We start from the raw sequence: 26,284 nt of genomic DNA on the forward strand, positions 1-26,284 counted from the left end.
TCTGGCAGGTTACTATTGCATGTTTATATGAATGGCTCACATTTCTGTAAGACTTCAAGGTTTACAAAGTACTTCTCTTACTTACAATGAGGTTGGCCACACAATTCTTACTATCTCCATTTTTACAGATTAGGGAACAGAAGCTCAGAGCAACTCACTCAAGGAAGGCAACGTCAAGGCCAGGATGCAAACTTGGACCTCCTCCCTTCTAATGCAGTGCATTTTCCATCATCCCATGCCACCTCTCTATTGAATCAATGAAATTAATTCTATTATCTTAATTAAATTGAAGCAATGGTGGGCTCAATGAAAAGGGCTAGCCATCTCTTGATAAGATGGGCAGAAGGAAGCTCGGGTTAGGAATCAGGAGACCTGGCCCCTAGATTTGGACTTGCCAATTAACATGACGTTGGACAGGTCACTTATACTTGGTCTCTCTAAGGGAAGAAGGTGATTCAATGAGCTCTCTCCTGGCTCATTTCTTTGTCAATGAGAAGCAATTATCATATAATTCGAGGTTTTGACCCCGTGGACTTTTAACATAAGATATCAAAATCCTTGGGCCACAAGGAAGTCAACCTATGCTAGCATGGCTGTCCTCAAGAGGAGCAGAATAAAGAAGTTAACCTTTAATTAGTGAGCGCTAGGGAATTGGACCTTATACCTTGTGCTCAGACACGACAGCTCCCTCTTCCTCATGGAGGTTTAGCCGTGGCTTTGCATCCCCGGGAGAAGTCCTATTCATCTTTTTCACACTGACAGGCACAGAGGTTTTGATCTCATCTGCTAAATGCTTGCTAGTTTCTTCCACAGATTTCTGGTAGGCTGCTGGCCCATCGCTACGGCCAGAACCTGGGGTTTTTGGTTTCAGAGGCTCCTTGTCCCTTGGCTTTCCGATGTCGTTCTGTGATTCTTGGATGTGAGACTTGGCCGTGGTTTCGAGAAAGGCTTCGGGGTGGCTGCCATTGGCTTCAAATTTGCCAGTTTCTCCTTTGAGATATGAGGTAATAGAATCCCTACATTGGTCGGGGCTGGAAAAGACAAAAAAAGAGGGGCATTACAAGCTGCCAGGGGGTTGCGTGACAAAGAACAACCATCATGAATTCTAAATTGCTACAAATCACATTTTTACTCTCTTAAAAAATATTTTAAAAAATAGAGCCTCACAAAAGTGTTTTTTGACACTTGAGGATTTTCTGTAACCTTGTGAAGTTGGGACCCCAGTGTTCAATGAAGGATCTTCCTAGTTTCCCTTGAACTTAGAAATGACCAGCACATCTCATCATGTCTGGACTAACATCTCCAGGTCCTAGGGGTGAGGAAGCTGTGGCCTTAAGGCCACATGTGGTCCTTTAGGTCCTCAAGTACGGCCCTCTGACTGAATCCAAACGTCACAGAACAAATCCCCTTAACAAAAACTTGGACTCAGTCAAAAGGCCGCACCCGAGGACCTAGAAAGCCACATGTGGCCTGGACTATCCTAAGCTATATGGACAAATAGTGCCTATTTTGTTAAAAAGTGAGGAAAGATTATGAAGCAGTGGAAGGAGACTGTCTCACTAGTTCCAGAAGATCACGAAGAGGGTATCCAAGCCTGTATGGAGCAATGAAAGACTTACTGCAATAAGTCTATGCCCTCCCAGGGTGACTACTTGGAAGGATGACGCTTATTCAACTATCCGTATTTTGGCATAGAGCTAATGCTTTGCACAGAGTGAAATGGATGTTGATCTGAATTGTTTAAAAAAACATTCAGCAAGTGACACCCTGCGTAACTAAGAGAAACTGCTGTAGATAAGACCTCGAGCTGAAGGATGCACAGAACTAGTGATGTGACTGACCTTCTACGAAGGTCAAGCTTTGTCTCATTTTGCCCTTAGCTTGCCAAGTCTACCAGGTTAGATTTTTGTTTGCAACCAACACCTCTCTATGACGCCACAATTTCTCACTGTTCATTTTTAAGGAAAAAAACGTTGACTAAGTATTTGAAATAGAAGTCATCTCATGAGCATCAGATGGTCAGCAGTTGCTATTTTAATTGCTGGTGCTCTTCTAGGATTCAAAGTCTACCAACCATAAGGAAGAGCACTTCTTCTGAAAGGACAAAAACCAACACATGAAGCTATTGGAAGAACACAAGTATGTGGGAATGGCGGGGACTTTCTATTTGTAGCACTCACTTTCTCTAAAAAAAGGTGTAAAAAAGACAGCCCTTTGGAGACACTTATCAAAGAACAAGCGATTAATCTGGGGCTTGCTATGCCATCCTGGGGATCAATAGTTGGGACAGACTGGAAGGGAGGAAGGGCTGGAGTAAGTGGTTTTCTGCTCAGCCTCTACCCTTCCCTGTAAATTGAGGTGGTGGCATTATTGGGGCCTCTGGGTGTTAGAGAAATGTGAACCATATTCATAGGCTCATGGATAGAGTTTAAAGAGACTTTAGAGGTACAATTCCTTCAATTTTCAAACAAAGAACCAGAGACCTGGAGGAGTTATGTGACTTGTTCAAGGTCATCCAGAAGAGTGTGGGATTTGAACCCAGCTCATCTGACCCCAAACTCAGCATTCTCTGTCTAATAACACACTGGCTCTCACTTCTCCTCAGGTCCTGGGTTTGGCAGGGCCTGAAGTCACTAGCTGAGTCTCCTTCGTGTTTCTCATCCAATTAGGCCCTCTCGACTAAAGGTGCATGGAACCATGGGCTTAAAATACCCCTAGAGACTATTCTGTCCTGATTTTCTCCTTGATGCCTCCCAGGTACGTGTGGCCCAAAGGGCAGCACTGTTTGCATTTTGGAAACATCACTGGTTTCATAGTTAGAGAACCAAGAAAAAAGTCTAGGCTCACACACACACACACACACACACACACACACACACTAATATGCACACACATCTTGTTGGCATGGCATCCTGCAAAAGCATCAACATAATTCTCACTTGGAGATTTATTTCTCCAATAGGAACAAACTTCCTGGGCCTTTCAGGGTCTGGAAACATTATGAGGTTTAGGAATGAGCCTCCAAGTGGGTTTTTCTTTATGAAGAAAAGTTAATGACTTTTATCACTTATCTTAATCTAAGTGTTCCAAGACTTGTTCCCCCTCCCTCAGGGGCACATCCATACCTGTCATCCAGTCGATCGAGTAACCCACCAGCTATCCTACGACCTGGCATCGGCGGTTCGTGGCTGCCCGTGGAGGCCTCGTTCTGCCAACCTGTAATTGAATACATTTCCCGTTCGACTTGCTCTACCCCTCTGAGCAGAACCCGAACTTTTTCTTCTGTCATCTCCTCAGACTCCATTCCTTCTTCCAGCTGAATGTCCTCAAACAGAGACTTCAATTTTTCTTTCGTCATCTCCTCCTCAGGACCAGAGTTTCCTCTCTCTTGCTGCTTAAGGCTCATTCCTACTTTGCTAGTCTTTTCTATTTCCTTTGAGAGCTCAACATCTTTGTGGACCCTGGCCAAGCTTCCGAGGTGGTGAGGATACTCGCTCAGACAAACATCCTCCAGCTGGCTCCCCTCTACATCCACACCTCCAGGAACAACTTGGCGAGGCGCCGAGAAGTCCAGCCTGCTGTCTTCCAATGAAGTGTCTTCTGCAGTTACAACTGGAGGTCCTTCTGCCGTGCCATCTACATTTCCCTGGGAAGTTACTAGCCCGTCACTCAGTCTACTGGGAGTTCTAAGGGGTGACTCTATGCTAGAGAGATCACTAAAATAATCATCTTGCTGGAAAGGGGTGGGTGGAGGGTAGTGCAACCCACTGGGGGTTTCCAGTTCCACTTGAAGGGAAGGATAACCTATGGAAGACAGTACATTTGGACGAACTGGAATGAATCATGATACAACAAAAACAGACGTAAAATGACTCAAATTATATCAAGTATGAAAATGCATGATGAGTTGATAACATGGTGTTAGTAAAACTACTAACTTAGTTGAATTTAATGGAACAACGACAACAAAAACCCCCGACCAAACTCAGTGCAAAATATAAATTAAAAATGCTATTAAGTAAAAGATCATAGGATCATAGACTTAGAGCTGGATGGTATCTTAGAGGTTGGTTAGTCGAAGTTCCTCCTTTTCCAAAGAGGGAAGTGACTTACCCGATGTCACAGAGGCAGCAAGTGAAAGGGTATTTGTGGTCAATTTCTGATAACTTGTTACTAAGCACCACACTCTGGAGACCCCAATTTTTTTTTTCTATTAGGGGTATGGAAATTTTCACCTTGCTAGAGCAACGAATAGAGCAGATCTTAAGACAACCAATTTTTACAAGTAATTATTTCTGCCTCTTGGTTATCCTGTTTTAAAAACCCCACACCATAGCTATGCTACCTGACTCTATATCTTTTAAAAAAGTAGTTACTTCACATGAATGTCAGAGTCAGCATAGATAATATGATTTAAAAGTAGCCAATGAAATGTATTCAAGTGCCCACTAAAAGGCCGGCACTGTCCTAGGTGCTGGGAACACCAAGACAAAAAAAGAAACCAGCAGTGAAGGTTACAGAACTCCTAAGCAAAAGCCGAGGGAGCGAGCTCTAAACAAGGAAAAGGACAGGGGAAGGGTTAAAAAGCAGAAACTACTGGTAAGGTTCTAGATGAAAACTTCAGCCCCAGTAAAGTTATACGGAGGAGAGGACTGGAGTGAGTAGGGAGTTCCTGGTGATCTGGGAGACTGAGGTGATTTCGGTGTCATGGGAACAATCAGAACCACTAATCAAACGAAAGAGAGAAAAGAACAGATGAACAATGAAAACGTGGGAGCAACGGCTCGCCAAGGATTAGTCTGAGCACACATGATGAGCACTAGGAAACCCAAGGAGTGTTGGGACCCTGAACATCTGACCAACTCGCCCCAAAAGGGAGAAATCGTTTTCTCTTTTAGAAAGACTACATTGCCATTTTTTTCCTGCCTTAGCTCAGAGAAAGGTCAAAAGCCGTCTGGTCTTGGTGAGGAAAGGAAGCTCTGGGAGGTTTCAGAGGAGAGACAGAACAAACTGACAACAGAACACATTTATTTCTTCCATTAGCATCTCACAGAGACAAAGGGCTAAATTTTCAGTCGGCCTCAGACACAAATACTGATTTGCTATCTTCCCATAAATTCAATTCACTCTCTAGGCATGCATGGGATTATTACGAACAAGGTTGTTTTCGGACTAAAGCCTGGCTGAAAATCTGGCCCAAGTAGGCAAGTACAATCTCAGGAAATAATTCCTGTTGTCATGTAAACAACACCAGTCCTTGCAGTGAGTATTTGATGTAACTGACTTTTTTTTTTTGGCGTATACATTTCAAAATTTATCTGATAGTTACACAAAAAAGATTCAGGGAAACCCACATTTTAAAAAAAATATAGATTGTAAAAGAATGATGAATTAAATATGTAGCAACCACACTCCCTAAATTTAACCTAAAACTATTATGATTGAGGACTCTGACATCAGAAGTGACCAGAAAGATATGGTGCCACCAATTTATCTGAGTGAATTTTTTTTTAAAGAAATCAGATTGATGATATTTTGTGAATATGTTAGATGAGAGGCCTTACAACATTCAGTTCCTAATCAAGAACATGGAAGATTATACACTGCTCTAATAGCATATTTGATAGAAAAACAGTCCAGCTTGGGCCAGTCCAAAGGGGTTCAATTAATATCCCAGCAGGGTTTTACTCAGGGCATGACCCTTGAAGTCAGAATTTTTGGGAGGCTTCACTATATTCATAAGTTTGAAAATTAATCATTTCTGCTATTAATACTCCTCATATGGATACTGTGCGGAAACCAAGGCATGGTTTACCTCTGGTGTTGACCTTTGCCTTAGAAAACAGCAAATATTATCTAATAATTTGAATGTGTTATCCCTTAGCACATAACATATAGAGAAAACATGAGTTAGTGAATTTCATTAGTCACACACTTGGCCTATGTGAAATTGTGGAAAAAGATTATCCACAGGGATGCACTTTTCTCCTTCTTTCTCAATAAAGGCTTTAAATATATTTTCAAAACTTTGGGAGCAGATTAAAAAGCAACTTTACTCCCAACCCTCATTGCCAAGAAAACACTCCAACCTTCTTTTTGGTAACTTAACACACACAGGAACATCAATTTATGAAGCTGAATCTCACTTTCAGTAAAAACATAAGATGTTTAACAAATCACTCTTGAGATTTTAATACCAAGAGTTATTTCTAAATAAAATAACTAAATAATTATTTTGAAATTAAAGATATTTTAAAATAAAATAATATAAAATACAAAATAAAAATAAATTCTAAATAACAGCTAAAGGCTGAGTGATGGTATGATTATCCTGATAATGCAAATGATTACAGTAATAAAAATTCTCTATAGTTCATGCAGAGAAAATTATTAATAATTTCTCATCTCTGCCCACTGTATTGAAAATGTTGTTTTAATTTATGATTCAAGGAATATGCCTTTCTCAATAGCTGTGTACTGGGTCAGCCTATAAAAATGACTACATTATTTAAATACAAATAAATTCAGTTATGAAGGTTACATTTTTTTTAATCCATCAATAAATATTTATTAGGAGTCTACTATGTGCCAAGCACTGTGCTAAGTAGTTTTTCATCTCACTCTACACCACTTAGTACCAGGAAATCATACTATTACCATAAGATTTTACACAATTATTACATTTTGACCCAATGTATTGCTCAAATGGCAAGAACTGAACTAGTAAAGTGCTTTTTTCATTAGTTTTTTAAGAAACAAATTAAAATGGCCAAGTGAGGCATTTTTAGGAAACTAGCTATTCCACCATTTAGAAATAGAATTGTCTTATTTAGAGGCTCAGTCTTTTGGTTACAGCCCAAGAATCAAGACATTCTACAAAATTAGGTAACAGCTTAGATACTCTGGTTTTCATATTTCATGCCCCATAAAAATGAACATACTTTGAGGTTTTAGCCCAATATTTCCATGCAAACCAATGTCTTACAGTTGTGATTCTAACAGGATAAATGCCCTGAAGATGAGAAATTAAAAACCAAAAGAATCATAATTCATTTTTTTGAGTGACGATCTTAACTTATTGAGTTTTCAAATTAATTAAATGATTAAATAAACATTAGATTCAATTACCATCAACGGGATCATGAAAAACATTATTTTCTTCTGCAAAGCTCCTGGTGCCGGAAATATTTCCATAATCAAATATTGGTCCTTCCAGCAAGGTCACTATATCTATTCGGTTAATTTTTGTCAAGACAGAAGTTAAGGCATCAGCTGAAAAGGGGGAAAAAAGATAAAAAGATGACTGGGACAACTTGAATGCCATCATTCCCCCTGCCCCCTTATCAGGTCTACTTCATATCTTCTCAGGTGGCCTCCCCCAAGGTCTGAGTTGCTGTCAAAGAGGTTCTCAATGGCAGGGTTCAGAGCTCTGGCCATGGGAAGAGGGACATGGCCAGCTGTCCGATAAGCACTCTGTAAGCTGCACTTGTTAAGAATGGCATGGATAGCCCAGAAATCAGGTACAAAGTGCCAAGACCTCCAACCATTCTTCCTTTTCTTTGGTTATAAGCTGTTTAATCAAATACTAAATCGAGTTTTGCTTTTTAAGATGGCAAATTACCAAAACAATTAGTCTCACATTTGATACTTAACAATTTAATTATAGTACTTGCTTACAGTACTGTACTGACCCAGGCAAATGCAAGGGAAACTACTCATAACTCACAGCTCTACATTGTCTTGGTTTGGCTGTCTGTACAGCCAAAAGACGCAGGGAGGGGGTGGAGATAGCGGGATGGCAGCACAAGAATACTTGGCCTCACAGTGAACGAAGTGATGTCTGTCTCTTACTGTGAATTCCTCTTTTCCTCCCTATTCTTGCCCCTCTCTGCCCACCCAGAACTTATTAAATAATAGCTCAGAGTTTTTGTCAACTGCTGGCTTATCCAGCAATTGCCGCTAATTTCCAACTTTGGCAGACATGGATAAAGTTACAATTATGATATAAAAATTCTCAAGTGATCACACACACACACACACACACACACACACACACACACACACACACACACCCTCTAAGGCTCTCTAAAAGTCAAACTAGAAACTTATAACTAAGCTTTCCCAAATACATCTCAATATATCAGACCAAAGGATTATCCACTGGCCTGGATGGTTTTCCTGTAAACTAGGTGGAAGAAAGTTGTCAAAGGTAAAATAATATATCTCATCATACTTGTCGCATTTTTTCCATCTCGGGTAACCCATTTTTTTAATAACATGAAGCTCTGAGCAATTAAAGAATTTGGATTTTCTACACGGATTTGGTTGATTTCATCCACGGAAAAATTCAGCTCTCTCGCCAGTTCTGTAAAACAAGAGGAAAAACCAAAGGGTTTTGAAGACCACCCATTATGGCTTCATCCCATACTTCTGCCAATGTTTGTTAAGAGGCACCCACATGAGAATAAGAGAACTGATGTATGTGAGCAGCATCTGGCAATACCAAATTACCCTCCTGGGCTTTAAACCTAAGCCCCTCAGTGTGGTAGGAAAGCAATTATGTGCTCACCTGCAGGATATAACTGTAATCACCTCTAAGCAAAACCTGAGAAGTAGCTACATCCAAAATGCTAATATAATCTAGGAATTTTACATGAAACAGGAGGCCACTTGCTTTGTTCCCACGGATTCGTTTATTCGTCTAACAGAATTTGCTTTATACCTACTGTGGGCAGAACAACATGGAAGGTGCTGGGTGAGACACAATATTTAGCTAAGGCCAGGGCTTTGCTATCATGGATCTTACAAGTGAAGCCCTGCCTCTCCCTCAATACAAAGTATATTACTTTCCTGAGTACACTCCATCATGAGAACTATCAGTACTAACTCTTTTTGCTCTGTATTAACTGTCTAACAATAATAACATTTCATATTTACCTGGTATACTTTACATACACAGGGTGTCCCAAAAGTCTGAATCCCATTGAAATCTTCAAAACGATCCTGTGAGATAGATGCTACTAATATCCCCATATCATAGACAAGGAAACTGAGACTCAGTTAACTGTCTTGTCCATAGGCACAAGGCTTGTAAATGTCGGAGATGGGGTTCGTATTCGAGTCTTCCTAATTTCCAACACTTAATCAGCTGGGTGAGCTGGGGCAAATCTCTCAATCTTTCTCAGACTCAGTTTCCTCACCCATAAAATGGGAAAATATTAGCACCTACCTCACAGAGCCGCGATGAGGACCAAATGAAACAACATATGAAGGCTTCCCAAGTCTTAAAATGCTCTACAGAGTGCTCCATGAGGGGCAGCTACATGCATGTGTGTGGATCTCAGGCTGCGTTCCAAAGCCAAACACATATACATATTTTAATGCATGACTGACAATTGTTCTGCATTATACAAGTCTCTTCCCTTTTTGGCACAGAGGAGTTAAGAGAGCCAGCTGACTACACACCAATAGAATTAAGAGGAAGTTCACCTAACTAAAGTTCCTCGATCACCGATTCCTAAAATAATTTTGCTATCGTTTCCTTAGTATCAGATATAAAAAAAAGGAAAAACAGTGCTTTGTAGCACCTGATAATGCTTTGCGTTGCTTCCCGTATGCTCTGATTTGTAGGGAGCAGGAGAGGAAGGTTTGCCATTCTTTCTATATAGGCAGGAAAGCACTCACCTGTCCAGCTGAGCCCCAGATGATCAGCCACAATGGCCATCCTGATATCTGTCCGTTCGCATGGACTTTGTGGACCTGTGATGTACAATTTCTTAGTTAAAATACTTATAGAGAAAGACATCATGTTGGATAATTGTGCTTTAGAAGTACTTGAGTTTTACAGAGGGGCTATTGCTGAAACTCAAATGTATCCTAATTACCTACACAAATTCTTTTTTTTTTTAGTTATAATGAATTTTTTTTGACATAGTTTGGTATGTTTCCACCTGCTTAAGGCCAAGTGTCCGACTAAATGGATGTTGTATAATGGAGTTAAACATGCTGATGAGTTTGCTACAAACGGTTATGACAATTCTAGTCCTCGTATTGGTGAAGACACTAACGTGGGCTGTTCAAACCCTTTGTCGTTCCTCTCCTTGGACGGAGAGTCGTGTTCATTAGAGCCCAACGTAAAGCGTTGAATGACACCAATGGGTTTCAGCATGCTTCCCTAGCTGTCTACGGTGCAGCGTTTTTTCAGAAAGGAAGAAAGAAGATTCTCTAAGACAGCACAGACAGATGACAAGGACAATGAACACTACAGTTAATTCACTCCACAGGCAATCACGACACGTCATGCACTAGCATCAACAAGTGGGAAAGTTTTACAGACTAGGCTGGATCTCCAGGATGAGAGCCAAAAGCGCTCCAGAAACCTGACTGCCTTCGTCCTCACCAGTCCTTCTCTCACTGCCGGCTTTTCCATTCTTTGATTTTAATGACGCTGCCTCCTTTCTCTTATCTCTAGCGGACTTCCGTGTAATGGGAGGTGGGCAAACCCGAGGCACTTCTGAAGAGGATGTATTTCTGGACGTACTGTCTTCATCATCGGACCCCTCGGGCTGCGTCTTTTTGTCTTCCTCAGACAGGCGGTCCACCAGCTTTAACGTCTCACCACTAATTCCCTTAAAATATTCAATCGAATGTTTACATACTTCCCTGAGCTGGGTTTTCCTGACTTTCACTGTGGTCGTGGCCACACAGGCAGATCTTACCTTTACTGGTAATTTGGAAGGAAGCTGCTTGATCTTGCCTCTTTCTAACTGGCCTGGTTTGGGCTTGGTGCCCATTTCTCTGACTAAAGCTACGTTCTCTCTGTGTGGGTTTTTTATTGGAATCCTGGACCTTACTTCTAGACATGGAGAAGAATTAAGGGTTTTGGCTCTCTCGGGTTTACTAACTTGCCTTATTTTACCCACTGCCTTGTTTGGAACATGTTTTGGAGGGAAGGCATCTTTGGAGGAGGTGGCCTTTATGGGCAGTTTGGATTTTGGCCTAAGCCCTATTGATTCTTTTTTCTTTTTCTGTTCTTCAGTTACTTTCTGTGTCTCTTTTAGACAGTGTCCTTGAAGTGCCCCTGAAGAGCCTTTGACTGGGTTAGCTTTCTCAGTGGTACAAGTGGCTATGGAATGGTCTGGGAGCACTACGTTACTGGCAATATTATCTGTCTGCATAGTGGATGAATCCAAATTGTTGTTGTTATTAAAATTATCTTTTTGAAAATCAAGCTTTTCTTTTGGCCTAAAGTCTCTCTGGCTATTTGCTGCACTCGGAATCACTGTTACGGTTTCATTTTCTAAGCCCTGACCACTGGAAAGCATAGCTTCTACTTTCTCTGTCCCTTCTCCGGGGCCATCTTTCTTCATGGTCATGGTGGAAGCGGAAATCCCCATTTTGATTGGCGTGCGCAGCTTGGGATCGACTTTGGAAGCGGTGGCCACTGCCGGTGGCTTCTCCGGTGGGCTACTACTGAGGGCTGCCTCCTGACACTCTCCACTGGGCTGAATGGCGGGTTTGTGTTCAACTGCGGTTGTCTCTACTTTTCTCTCTAGGTCTGTTTCTACTGTAGTGTCCCCTGACTGTGGCTGTGTGATGGCAGTGCCCATGGTTTTATCCCCTTCCCCCTTGTCCCCTGACTTCCCTTCAGAAGTATGCTCACCAATCTGGAAAAATTGGAGCCTCTCTTCAACAAAATCCCTCTTGCTCATGTCAATTGCGCCACTGCGAGTCATCTCAAACATCTTTCCTTCGTGAAATGGGAAGGGGTTGGGTTCACTAGTTGGGGTACTTTCATCAGTTGGCGTTCTGGCTGGGGTGGTATCTGGGGTCGTGGCTTGAGAACGGTCTTCTACCGCTAGACCAAATGGCTTTGATTCATCTTCCCTCGATTTTGTCTCAAACACTTCATCATCACCTCGGTTATTAGACCAAGGATCAAAATCTAGACTTTTGGTGGCTACTGTCTTGAAAGGGGTTGCAAATTCTTCATCTACCTTGTAGCTGAAATAGGTGTCTGGAAACACAGATCTATCGGGATGTCTGCCTTCCAATGTGAAAAACTGGGTCCCTGACTTCTGCTCAGTTTTATCAGGAGTCTTTTCTGATGCTGAGCCTTTGCAGAGTGGTTTTTCTTCCTCAGGCCCTACCTTGCCCTCCTCCTCTTCAATCACTTCAAGCTTACTTTGACTAAAAGAACGGTCGGCTGGCTTTAAAATACCCTCTGTATTCCACACATCTTTTTTGAGGTCAATGGTTTGACTTGGGAGCTTAGAATCACTCTCTGTGAGCCCGTCATCTTCATCTTGCAGATCGTAGCCATCGAGAGAGTCGATTTCGGTTGCATCTGTGTCATGAGAGAATTCTGCCGTGGTGGCGATGGAACACTCGGTGATGGACTGGTCATTATTCCCATTCTGTGCTACTTCGTTCTGTGGCGAATCAAGGCCAATGTCAAGTTCGTTTTCCTTTCTAGGGCCATTACTTCCTGACTCTTTCAGGGTGGGTATCTTTTCAGAACTTTTGGACTTGGGACCCTCTTTCTGATCATCTTCCATATCCTTTAGTTTGAAAGTGTACTTTTTGATGGGGACTGGTTGGTAGATTGATTCATCATCACTGGAGTCACTTATATCTGCCCCGGGAGGAACCGGAGAGGGGGGCTGCACTCGGATGACGGGCTCGGCCAGCTGGTATTTGTCATGCTCATCCTGTAGACTGACCTCCGTCATTTCTACCTCCTTCTCGGGGGAGTAAGAGGACTTCTTATCTGGCTCCACCTGGTCTGCATCCAATGGCGGGGGAGGTGGAAACTCAATATAGGCAACTCTGTTGCCTTTAGATCTTTTGGGAGAGTCTTTGTTCAAAGTACTAGACATTTCTAGGTCAATGGCTGCCATTTGTTTTAATGAAACAGACTTAACCTGCTCCTCCTCCTCTGACTCCTCAGAAACCTCAGGGATTGGGCTGGGTTTGCCTGGTATATAAGCTATAAGTGAGTCGGGTGTCTTAGAAGTAAATTCATAACTCACTTCCTCTGAGCTGGGTGTTTCTGGGGTTAAAGGGCTTTTCCCAGAACTGTCTAAGAAGGACACTTGCTCTAGAGTGTCATCTTCTGGGCTCCCCTGGGGAGAAGGGGGCTGTTTCTGCTGTCTGGTGGTAAAGAATGTCCCCCTGGTCTCTTGGACTGTCTTACATTCCTGACTCACTATTCTCTTTACACTTCCTTGCTGTATTTCCTTTTCGTATTGTTTTCCTACCTGGACAAAACTAACATAAACGGGCAAAGTCTTTATCTCCTTGCCTCCCTCTGTCTCTGCTAATGGTGCAGCCTTTTCCAATCCATCCATAGGACTGTGGTCAAATAAATCACTGGAGGGAGACTCCTTGCCTGGGCTAAATTCTAAGGAATCAGGAGATTTGGTAGGGGAGGTCTCAGTTTCCTCCAGGGGAGGACACAACCCTACATAACTCTGATGCTTGGAGATTTTGCTGATCTCAGAATAAGTGACCTTTTCCTCTTCTACAGAATTGAGCTGATGGGTCTCGAATGTCTCTTTACTCAAACTGGACTGGGGTGATTTGGGGGACAGTTCATATTGGGGAAATTTGGACTGGTCACAATAACCATCGGGAATGGCAGAGGATGATAACATTTTCCTCTCCTCAGCAATTCGGACTGGGATGTGTGACGTGGCCGTGCCTTCGCTTTTCTGGGGTGCTTGGTCACCAGTCTCGGTGGTGCGCCCCCCTTCTTTAACCACAAACTCCCTATACAAAACCTTTTTGGATGGAGATTTTACAGTCACTTCCTTAATTTCGGAGTGAGCTCCATTTGTTAACAATTGGTGTTCTCTCTCCGACACAGAGATCAAATCGCTCTTTGGCTCAAGACCCTGATTCTCTGTGTGGTCAACGTGATTTTCTTGTACGTCATGAACAAGTACATGAGAGAGTTTTTCTTTCTGTGCCTTATGGTTAGTAGCCCCTGGACTTTCCCATGTTCTAAAAATCTTTTTGTCCCATGGTCCCTTAGTTGCCAAGTCTGAGCTCATACTATATGCCAAGTCTTTTGACTGCTGCTCAGAATAACGTTCTGATTTACTTGATATTTCAGTTCTCAGTTTCTCAACATCAGCAGAACCAGCTTCATCTACAACCACTTCACCGTTCTGGGTCTGCTCGCCTTTCATTAGTGGTAGTTCCCTTTGCAAAGATGCACATGCATCTGCAGGACCTACTGCCTTCTGCGCCTTTTCTCTACCATATACTTGGTGAACAGGTAGCTTGCTCTCCTGTATTTTTTTAATTGGAATTTTGGATGGGCCATCCAGCTTTTTTTCTTCTTGAGATCCATCTTTACTTTTTGGGTGGATGCTCTGTTCAAATTTTAACCGGATGGAACTGAGTTTGGATTGTTTGAGCTGGAAGCCGGCTTCAGAAGCTTTGCTCTGTGAAATACCTCCTCTGGGTTCCCCTGGCAGTGTGCAGTCCTCAGTCTGTTTGGACGGTAGCTTCCGCTCGGGACTGCTGGGCAGACTGGCGGCTTTTCTCTCCTCAGCCTTAGGCAAACCCTTCCCATCACGCCCATGCTGTCTCACTTTACTCCAGTCATCGCTGGATGTCAACGACTCAGTCAGCGGTAACTTCTCAGGGCTGCTGCTGGCTGAGCTTTGGGAAGAAGGGGCATCCTTGACATTCTGGGGGCGGGCCTTTTTCTCAGGAGACTGCAGCTCATCATTCAACTTTTCTGTTTTGTCACGAAAAAACTGGGACACTTCCGTCAGTTTCTCTTCTGCCTCCTTAACGGTCCTGTCCACCCTGTCTTCATATAGCAACTTTTCTCTACCTCTGTCTAATCTGTCCTCAGTAAATCGCATCCACATGGCATGTTTTGGGCTACTAACATCTCCAGAGTAGTGCAACACTGTCACTTTATCAAAATGCTCATCTTTGGACATTTTACCTAGACCATTTTCTGAAACATCTTTATAGATTTTGGAGAGAATCTCTCTTTTAGGGGCAGGGGCTATTTTGTCCCTGGATCGCTTATCAGACCCCTGTAACTCCATACTAAGGGGTACAGCATGGTCTGTAACCGACTCCTCAGTATCAGAATGAGACACATCTATCTTTTCTGAGAGAAGCATTTTCTCAGCAAACCTGTAAGACTCCCCTCTTAGTTCTGACAACTCATCATCATGGTATTCTATTGAGTGCTGACTCAAAAGCTTCAACGTTTTGTAAGAGTCATCAGACATGAGTTGGGCAGAACTAGGGCGGCTGTCTTCTTCCTGGGACACGGGAGTGTTTACTCTCGAAGACTCCAGGTACGAAGGCAGGGACTCCTCTGCGGTTAGCTCTTCTTCCTCTGGTGGACCCTGCTCCTCTGAACCAGGAAAAGCCTCATGTTTCTCAGGCAGAAAATCTTTTAGGTTAATATCGCCCCGAGATAAGTCTTTCTGATACACAAACATTTCCTTTTCTGGATGCTTTTTGGTCTCTCTAATAATGACTTCAGTGGGTTCGGCTTGGTTACCTTTTTCGATGTGGACTTCTATTATACGCTCCAGTTTGGGTTTCATTGGGCTGTCCCTCTCTGCATGCTGGGGTGGGCTCTCAGCAGCAGACTTGTGCACATCTGGTGACACGGCAGACTTATGCTCAAACAGACCTGCCAGTTCTTTGGATGGGTCTCGCCCAGACTGAAAGGCTTTCATGATGTCATGGACAGACATGGTTTCTTCAATTCTTTCTGAGTTGCCTTCGCTACCCGGCGGTGAATGGTACACCATCCGAGTGGTAGTGGTTATGTGAGTTTCTTCTTTAACACGGACACCTTTGCCCGTGGCCCGGTTACGGTCTTCCTCTTCTCCATTGGCTTTCATCTGAAATACTTTCACTTTCTCTTTAATACTAGAAGTGGTTGGCTTTGGCTCCAGCTCCATAAAGGGTGGTGAGGGTTTAGGCGACAGGGGCCGTTCTTGGGCCTCGGCGATCTCTCCTGAAGAGGGCTCATAGCTACGGATCACATGAACCACTTCTGTTCTTGTTTCTGTAATGACCGGGGGGATGGGAACTTCATGGAAAAGTGGTTTGGGACCCGTACTTTCTGCACTCTGTGGGGCGGAAGGTGTCTTCTCGCTTCTTGTTTCAAAACCACTATCTGATAAAGGGCTTTTATCTTGGTCGTGCTGAGAGAAATCATCAGGAGATTCCAAAATAGTATCAGTTCCATAGAAGGAATCTGCAATTTTGCACAATTCTTTTTCTGAGGTGGAAGGCCTCATGGAGGAGGGAGGCATCTTAAGTTTGTGCTCCTGCAAAGCGATCGCTGGCTTCAGAATTCTTTTCTGCCTCTCTTCACCATCTTTCTTTGCATCTTCAAGCTTGTACTTTAAGTTTGTTAATGAGCTACTCCCAATATCATTTGTAAGGTAATCAATTACTTTGGTCAAGTTGTAATCCTTTTCAGACATAGTTTTTGCTTTTATTTGGACCTTTTCTGGTGTGGATGCAAGAGGGCATGGAGCAGCTTGCTGTCTTGCTTCCTTTATTTCTTCTGAACTAAACTCTGTCCAGTCGTCTTCAGGGGAGTGCCCTTTGTCATTTTTAGAAACTATGGATGCCCCTTTGCTTTCTACACACACATCCTTCTTAAGTATCTCACTAACTTTGACTAAGTCTTCCTTGACTTTCTCAACAATCTTAAAAGGTTCTTCATCATCGATCCTCCCCTCTTTGGTTGGTTCTGGTTGGAACGGTTTTTCCTCAGCCACATCTGTCTGCAGGATAGCGGTCATTCTAATTAGATCCTCCTTCATCTCAGCTACATCTTTTAGTATCTCTTGACTTGAAGATAAAGAAGATGGCGTGGACAGTTTAAGAGCAGAGGGAGCAAGGAACAAGGATGACTTAATCGGGGATGATGCCCGATTGAAGTGGGGCTGAGGACGTGTCTCTGAAGTCAATGTTTTAATGGGTGAGAGTAGAGCAGCTGCAGATTTTGTAATCGAGGTGGAGTCTGGAAGCTTCTTCAGCGCTGGTTCTGACAAAACATTGACTACAGAGTATACGGGCACGGTTATTGTTGATGAAGTTACGGATGAGGTAGTTGCTGATATCGAAGACCCCAGGGATGTGTATAGTGCACTCACGGAAGGAGTTCTTATAGACTGAAAAGCAGATGGCGCTGAAGACACAAAAGACCTGAGTGGGGAGAATGGCATGGCGGCTGTGGTAGAAAACACTTTCTCAACTGTATCTGTGGCTGCACTAACACCGCAGCTAATGGAGTTTGTGGCTGCGGAGATTTTTTCTTGTAGTGTGGCAGTGGCTGAGGCTTTGGCTCCATTAATTAAAGCTGAAGATGATGGATACTTCAGAGGTGAAACAGACCCATTAACTAATGCTACCTCTGCGTGCCCAGTCATATGTTTCACAGGAGAAGAGAGAGAGGATGCCACCATCACTTTGGTGGAGGAAATAGCATCGACTGCTGATTTAGCAGGAGACACCACAGACTTTAAAGGGGAAGAGACCAGTGGTGGTGCGGAAGTGATGATAGATTTAAAGGGCAAGGCTGAAGAATACATATTAATGTTGGACTTAGGGGATGCTGGGGGTGTCATGGTAATTGATGACCTCTCCAAAAGGGAGCCAGCTGTGGTCACCGGAGAGGTCCGAGAGGAAAAGGTTGAACTGGATGCCAGCCCTTTTAAAGGAGAGATCGTAGACTCAGTTATTGTGGGAGCTCTAACAAGTGACCCAGAAGAGACTTGGATATTGTAGGGGGGCTGTGAAACAACTGTTTTTATTGGCGAAGAGACTGTCCGGAAGGATCGAATTGGCGATGCCACATCGCTAATAGATTTAACTGAAGATGTCGTTGAAGCGCCTAAGGTGGATTTGATTGGAGAAGGAGAAGAAACAGACCATATTGACTTTAATGGAGAAGCTGATGGAGTGTTAGAAGAAGAACTGGACAAGGAAGTCAAGCCTGACTTGGTTTGTCCAGGCACTGTCATTGGAGCTGTTGTCCAGGACTGATAGGGTCTCGTAGAAAAGAATGGCTTGTATGAGGAGCAAGTGACGGGTAGGGATCTCGTGGCTCCTGCACTCCGTTCAACTGTTTCTTAAATTTTAAAATCAAAACCAAACATAAAAATCAACAAAAATGGTTGAAAAACAGAGAGACCAGAGAAGAAAATTGGTCAGTAAATTTTGTAAATATTACAAAAGCAAGTACAATTGTTTGTATGATTTAGAATGGGAAAGGCAAAAAGAAAGACTGAAAAAAAAAAAACCAAGGGAAAATAATGCTCCACAGATTCATAACTGATCCAAAGTAAAAGATACAGAAATATATAAAAATAAAGAGTGATGAGAAATCAAAGACAGAAAGCACGCAGCAACCAAATGTGCCAATAATGAAAAAGAAAACCCAAAGTAAGGATCCATGGATGAGAAAAATAATCAGAACCAAAAATTCTTCTCTTACTTCCTATTGACTTTCTCATATGCTAGTTTTGAAATCACACTAGCGGTCCCATTTTGCCTGTATGTTTGTGCAACCAAACGATTATCATTTTAGTAATTTAGAATGTCCTCCCTTTGGCACCTTTTAGCGGCATAGATTGCACCTATTTAAAACAATATAAACTCGTGTAGGTTGACAGAAGTATCTAGAAAACTTTGTCAAAAGCCACTCAAAGCCTACTTCATGCAGAACCCAAGATATCTTAAGTGACAGGCAACTGATGTGCAAACTGTGAAGCCACTGGAATTCAACTCTTTATCTCCCATGCACAATTCGGTTATGCTTCACACTCATAAAGCCAATAAGAGCAAGAAAGTTTCTGAGTAAGAATTTAAAAGAAAAAAAAAAAGGAATTTTTTGCATCTGTTTTTTTCCATGCAGTATATTCCTTTTATTTGGTTAAAATAAATAAACTTTAAAAAAAATAACATGAAATGGCATAAATAGCAGGTGTCACACTTGGCAAATGGAAAAAAAATATGATTCATGATCAAAGTAAGCAAGCAGAGCAAAAACATGGGTATCATGCACGGTATCATGTCAAAAACAAGCACAAAATGAATACAGTTGATATGCCATATTCTGTGCATCATCTATACACTCAAAAATATTCCACAAGAGGCATTTTAAAAGAAGAGTACACTTTTTCCATGAAAAGTGGTGTCCTGGTACCTTTTGAGATTTCTAGAAAATCCAGTACCTAATACTGTAGATTAAGAAATGTCTTCCAGGAAGGACACCCACTTCTAAAGCCAGCATCACCCCGGAGTCCATCTAAGAGAGTTGTCTTAACGTTATGATTGTTGATGTTGCCAAGGCTGTTATCGTTACTTTGGTAATCCTTCACTTTAAATTCTCAAAAGGTATCATAAGGGAAATACAAAAGCAACAAAGGTTCAGTGTGTGTTTTCAACATTTTTAATCACCTAGAGTGAGTACAGTGTACTTGCTTATCCACCCTCCACCCCCACCAGATCTACCAGTTGCAAAGGTAGTAAATAACTCTAGAATGTTTTCAGAAGACAGGCTTCCTTCCCAGACCATCCAAAGCCTGCAGGCCACGATGTCTGAAGAGACACCCCTTTGAGCAGCGAGGCCACGTCACTAGTCTTCAGGCAACAGGGCCAAGATCTAGCAGTAAAGCTGGTGAGCTCAATGAAGGTCAAGGTTGACCAAGCTCCCAGCCTTTCTACGTCTATAGCTTGGTACATCAGACCAAACTCCCGACAAGGATTTGAGTCAGCTGCCAAGAATGAAAATGTTCTAGTTCAAAGTTCAAAGTCTCACTTCCAAAAAACATCAGCTCAGAATAAGATTGAAATGCGAAGGGCAAACAGAAGACTCCTCATCTCTTTATGTTCCTCTTCATGGTGTGCCCGTGTCAATCAATGCTACAATCCACTCCTTGGATTAGCAGCTACTCCCACAAGGGTGAAGATGTTCATTCCTAGTGTACATTTAAATTCAAATATTCAGAAAACATCCTTTCTGGTGCTTTCATCTTACTTTTAAGAAAGCTAGCAGAACTAGGGAAGACTCAGTCTTAGACTGGGGACCCCTAATGCTCATGTGATACTCCCACAACTAGACTTTCCAACTCTCTGGGGAATATGATAAGCTAGTGGGAAGCACATCATTTGATGTAAATACAAAGATGGTGGGTTTTGAAATTCTTTGGATTTAAAGATGGGTATGATCTCAGTTCTGCGGCCACTGGTTTGTTAGAAACCACTGCTTGGAAATAATTAGTCTTGTTTATGTGAATACTAGAGACTGGCAATGTATTTTTGGCTACAAACATTTTTTGCTTTGGAAGATGACGTCCTGTAAACCATTTCTTGTTTCCTGCTTTCCTCTAGAGGAAATAGTGTACTGATTGTGCAATATAATGGTTAGAGCACAGTCCTGGGAGTGAGAAAACCTGCTTTTGGGGCCAAGCTCTTGAGTCTGAATCCACTGAGGCACCCTGGGCAAGACAATTCTTTCTAGAGATGCAGTTTTCAAAAATAATGAGGTAGATGGGTGAGCTGATCTTGAAGGTACGTTCCTACTCTAATATTCTATGTTCTAGAAGCCCTTCCAGTACGAACAGGGATAAGGTTCCTTCTAGTTCTGAATTCTATGTTTTCATGACCCTCCCAGCCCTGACATTCTATGCTCTAAGAGCCTTCACAGTCTGTGTCCTGAGGTCCCTTCCAGCTCTGTCAATATATATTCTAAGGTTCTTCTTGTCTCTGACATCTTATGTTCTAAGGCCATTTCTAGCTCTGACATTCTCTGTTCCAAGGTCTCTTCCAAATCCAATAGCCTAAGACCCCATGATTGGTAAAACAGTCTTCATTTCTATGTGTACTTGGAAGAAAAGGAAGCTCTGGCCCAAGAGCCAGCTCGCTGTGGCAGTAGGAGGCTCAATGGACTTGGAGATACAAGAGACCTAGGTTCAAGTCTCACTCTGCCTACTTTCTGGTGTGACCTTGGGCAAGACAATTTACCTTTCTGTGTTTCAGTTTCCTGATTTGAAAAAGGATGAGAACTAGAACTAGGGAACCTTTAATGTCAAACCCTTCCAACTCTATGGCTACAATTTCATGTAGTAAGATCCACTTTCTTTTTCTTTAGATCTATCTTTACCCACCTTTCCTCCATCCATGAGAGCTAGTCCCTTACCATTCTCAACATACAAAAAACTAGCTGCCTCTCTTTCCTGCATTGAGAGGGATAGGTTATGAATATTTTAGCCAAAGCTAAACACCATGAGTAGCATTTCCCAGCAGGTAGGAAAAACAGTGGTCAACGCCCCTGGCCAGCCAGAGATTCTTTGAAACTTTGCTTTATTGATCCATACCAGCCTGTAGGCCATGCATGACTGAGCTTCCCAGCCTGCTGGGATCCCACTCAATGGTGACCAAAGGAAAAGCTGAAAAGCCTAAAGATGTTGCCTGAGGGATCAACTACGTAACTAGTCAGTGCTATTACTAAATGGCCTAGGAGCTAGATTAAAAAGCAGGCAGAATTATTGGACTTGCACTGAATATTCCTGATAGTATTTGAACAACTCTAGGGCTCAGAGTATTTCAAGAGCTTGTCAGAAAATGGGATAGTGGGGTAAGCTTTCTTGAGAAAACAAGGCCAATAAACTCTAGTCCTTCTCCCTTCTACATCCCTGATTATGGAGGCCTCTTTCCTACAAGGAAACCAGCCCTCAGGACAACATGAGAGGAACACCATCAGCGTCTTAGGCTGCCTTTTCGGTTCTAACTTCTAGTTCTTGGGTTTCAGGATCAAAATCTTTTGTTGTTGTTGTTGTTTTTGAGGGGAGAAGGGAAGGCAGTTGGGGTTAAGTGACTTGCCCAAGGTCACACAGATACTAAGTTTGTCAAGTGTCTGAGGCCAGATTTGAACTCAGGTCCTCCTGACTCCAGGGCCGGTGCTCTACTCACTGCATCTCCTAGCTGCTTCGTCAGAATGAAAATCGTGATAAGATTTTCCTCCATCACTTTGCTGCTTTCCCTGGACTCAAGTTTGAATCTCAGAGCTGGAGATTCTGCCACTCCCACTAGAATCAGTAGAATGCTCACTTTTATCTAAGAAGGCTATTTCTGTCCCATGCTTGGTCTAGACCTGTGATTTCACTTGCAAAGGCAATTCTGAGGAAACTGTCTCCACCCATGCAGATGGCTTCCTGCCGTGTAATCAGTATTCTTGGAGAGTCTCCTGGAGCACTGAGAGGTTTAGGTATCTTGCCCAGGGTCACACAACCATGATGTAGCGGGGGTCACCTCTCAACTCTGAAGCCTGTTCTCTACCCATGATGTATGCCACAGTGTCAGTAACTAGTATTACATGGTAAGCTCCATGACATCGGGGATTCTTTTATCTCAGCTTTGTACCCTGCCCCCCATTACCTAGCCTCCCAGCTCTAGCACAGAATTCTGTACATAGATTTTGAGATTTATTGAATTTGATGGCTGTATATATCTAATTTTTTTGTGTGTCTGTACATAGTTTATCTCCCTAGCCAATCTGGAGGTTCCTTGAGGGCAGAGACCTTATTTTATGTTTCATTCTGTTCTCTAAAGGGCAGGCACTAGTGAAGTGTAAAGAATACTGGACCGAGAATCTGAAGACAGGGATTTTAGTCCAGACTCAGTCCAATTATCAACATTAGCAGTGGCACTTTGGGCTGTTCACCAATTTCACTGGTTTCAACTTTCTTCTCGGTAAAATGTGGGGCTATGTGATCTTTGGGGTTCCTTCCACTTCTACTAGTCTATGTATCTGTGAGGGGGTATTCAATAAATATTTGATAGAATGATTGATCCAATCAAGTCAGCCCCTTCTGGAAGAAGTGAAAGCAAAGGGGTCATCAGCCCAATCATCTGATTATAGCTGAATTCTACATGCACTAATGGGTTTACTGGCTGGTTGGGCAACCTCTACATGAGTCGAAGGATGATTGGTGGAAGGTGTCAAAGGACCACAGAGAGAAGCCCCAAAAGAATAAAGGTTACTTTACAAAGATGACAGATGCCCAAATGAACTGAAGATATTACTGAAAATGCATTGGAAGGTTAGATAACAAAGGAATGAAAAGCTGACTCTTGGGGAAGAAACACAATAGCAGATTCAATACGGAACAGCTAGGGAACTGATATTATTACAAGGAGAGAAAATGGGAACGCCAAGGGGTGAAAGACTGTAGCAAAGATGATCGATCATAATAAGACCTAACTAGGAACGAAGGATAAGAAAGATATCTGGCTACTCACTACTGTTGTGAATGCATTTCAAGTAAGTGACTGAGAATAAATAAAAACGGTGATAGATCATCACTGTTTAGCACTTTTAAGGGCATCTCAAGTTTTTTCTAGCTCTAGACGTATGATCCCGGAACAAACTGGGATGAGAGCGTGATAATTTGACAAAGACAGAAGAATGGATCTTTTTGATGGAAGAACAGCTCACAATGACCCCTTTTAAAATTTGGCTTTGGAGTGATGACCTAGTTGCTTTCTCCTCACCCTCCCCACCCTTGTCCCAACAAAAACTCTTACAGCAAAGGATTTTTCCTTCAGAAATTTTCTCATTCATTTTGTGTTTCCAAATGACACCAAGAATTCAATGAATATAGAAAAAATGTCTCTTCTTATAAAAGTTCATATGTATTATTAGTAAATATGTTAGGAAACTCACTCATTCCAGGCTCAGTCAAGTAGCTATAGCGCTTACGTAGGGCCAAAGAAGCAAAGCTCTGACGACGGTCTGCTTTCTCAGTCTGCAAAAAAACCAAAAAATCACATGTCAATTTTTCCTTTTCTGCTGAGTTTCCTCGTGACATTTGCAAAGCATTGAAATGTGCTTACAATGATGTCACTTAACACAATACTTATCTCTACTTTTGCTCTCTCCATAATTAAACATTTCGTAAACCTACAAAGCTCCCCCAAAGCCTCCTCCTCCCCCCTCCCTCCTCCCAACGAGCTCAGCTAGTCAGGTAGAGAAGCACTAACACAGGACACTACGAGGAATTACAAAGAGACAGAAAACATGACAGACTCGATCTTAGGCTGAGGAGGATCTTTTTCAAACTCAGTATGTCCTAAAAGCGCATATGCCACAAGGTAAACTTGCTCTAAAAAGTACAATAACAGACCAATTGATGAAGGCACGGAAAAAATTTGTTCTTGGCGGAAAATGAGGAAACGCAAATTTTTTAAAGTCCCCATATTTTTTATCAGGAAAAATATTAATTGTGTCTCTAACCATTGGCTATTGTCATTTATGATTCTGCTTAAGTGTTTCGGTTTTTAAAAAAAAACATTCCACTGGCAAGGTCAACTGTATTGTCTCTCCCCACACCTGGCACAGTAATCAGCGCACAGTAGGAGCTAAATAAGGGTCTGTGGTATTTATTACACTGAGTTGTAGTGTAACTTGGCGAGAACTACAAGAGTCTTAGGGAAGAATGAACTCAAAACCTAAACCTTGGCTAGATGGGTGTGTATGTATCTGTATATCTACATATCTAAATGCATACATACATATGCATACAGAAGCAGATGGCTCATTTTTATCTGGACCTATGATCTCACTGGAACAGTCAATTCTATGATGAAATTCCCTCAAGGCAAAGCGCTCTGGCTCAGGTCACACTAGCCAGCATGTTTCGAAATGGGACTTAAACCCAAGTCTTGATGGTTCCGATTCAAGCACTTTATTGTTCTATGATATCTCTCAGATATACATATGTGTATATATATTTGTATGTATATATGGACATATGTATATGTGTAAAAATATATCGTATCAACATCTCTATATATCCAATCTATCTGTGAAATACACATTTAGATATATTCAGGATAAAGTAATTTTGTACATTAATAGATTGGAAGGGATTTTGGAGGTTACCAAGTCCAAACTCCTCATTTTACAAATAAGGCGACAGAAGCCCAGAGGAGAAGTGATCTTTCTAAAGTCACATAAGGCGGCATCTGAACACAGGCCTTCCGTCGCCTAGTGCAGTGCTCCTTCCATCAACTGCCTTCCAAACTCCTTCCAAATGGCAACTGCCTCTCAGTTGGATGGAAAATACTTTTTGTCAACAGCCAGTGAATAAACACTAATGGCTCTGGTATGAGCCTGGATTTCTCAGATGGTGACTCTGGGCACCCCCATGCCAACACCAAAATGAACTCTTCTATATTTATGCTGTCCTAAATACTGGGCTGATGCAGTAGAAATCTAGCTGATGCAGCCCATAGGAAAGGGTCCCACTGGAAGTTTCATGTTTTCATATTACGTGAGCTCTTTTTTCTTTTTAATGTTGTCAGTGTGCTGTGAGAGAGTTGTAAAAGCACATTTTTGCAAAAGGGGACAATTCTTTATGGAAATATACTTAAAATATGCTAAACTTAAAAGTCAGGCCAAAAAGACACAAACCTAGACCCTAGCTTTATCAGATTTCCCCCCCCTTCAGCTTTCTGGTGCTTTTCTTAGATCGCTTTCAATTCTATTCTACTTCTGATAAAATAAAAACAGAAGTGGTCATATTACCTCATCATCTGGGTCTGACTCTGTTTCCTTTTGGTCCCAAGATGCATTGCAGAGACAAGGAATATTATAATGGGCAGCAGGGAAAAGAATATCAGGATATGAAGAGGACTGAGTAGGGAGTATAAAAGGCAAGCTGGTTTATAAAGCAAAGCAAATCCAAAAAAGCCAACACCGAGAAACTAGAAACCGCACACCCACGGCAAATTAACTTGGGACGTTACTAAAAGCATTAACAGAAGCACGAGCAGCAAACGGAAGACCAGGGCAGAACAATCACAGAGATCCAACACCACAGTCACAAGAATTAAAGCCTTTCTCCACACAAAGATGAATCAAACTGGAGTTTGGGTCGCTTGAATCATGTTCCAAAGCAGTCATTCCACGGCTAACATTTCAAGGTCCTACTTCCTCGACTAGCAGGGGGTGGCGGGAGGGAGGGGGGATGTTGCGTGAAGCAAAGCGGGAAGAGATACCTTTTTATGGGCTGGAAGGGTGATATTTAAGTTGCAAACAGCTGTTTGGGGCAATCCTTTTGTAGTCTTTGGTTCTTTCAGAAACGACAATCGACCACAGGGCTCTTGGCTCGTGTCTCTGATCTAGAAGAATGCGTGTAGTAGACCGTTAGTGAAAAATAGATTATTAGTGGGGTGGCCGTCCATGTGGCAATTAAGCATGCTGGGGTTGGTGAGG

General features: G+C 42.3%; 1 protein-coding gene across 2 annotated transcripts in view; it reads right to left on the reverse strand.

Annotated features, from left to right (window-relative positions):
• ANK3 (ankyrin 3) overlaps positions 1 to 26,284 on the reverse strand; it is a 275,643-nt gene that overhangs the window by 20,095 nt on the left and 229,264 nt on the right. Inside the window, exons 37-44 of one of the 2 annotated variants that reach the window (XM_036769578.1) lie at positions 26,068 to 26,190; positions 23,732 to 23,813; positions 11,663 to 18,133; positions 9,685 to 9,759; positions 8,234 to 8,365; positions 7,129 to 7,272; positions 3,126 to 3,804; positions 665 to 1,031 (exon numbers count right to left, since the gene is read on the reverse strand). In XM_036769578.1, the coding sequence (XP_036625473.1) occupies positions 665 to 1,031; positions 3,126 to 3,804; positions 7,129 to 7,272; positions 8,234 to 8,365; positions 9,685 to 9,759; positions 11,663 to 18,133; positions 23,732 to 23,813; positions 26,068 to 26,190 (8,073 nt within the window). The remainder of the gene's footprint in view (positions 1 to 664; positions 1,032 to 3,125; positions 3,805 to 7,128; positions 7,273 to 8,233; positions 8,366 to 9,684; positions 9,760 to 11,662; positions 18,134 to 23,731; positions 23,814 to 26,067; positions 26,191 to 26,284) is intronic. The other variant, XM_036769579.1, reaches the window with a different exon arrangement.

This window comes from Trichosurus vulpecula, chromosome 8 (genome assembly GCF_011100635.1).
Source record: "Trichosurus vulpecula isolate mTriVul1 chromosome 8, mTriVul1.pri, whole genome shotgun sequence".
Classification (NCBI taxonomy): Eukaryota; Metazoa; Chordata; class Mammalia; order Diprotodontia; family Phalangeridae; genus Trichosurus; species Trichosurus vulpecula.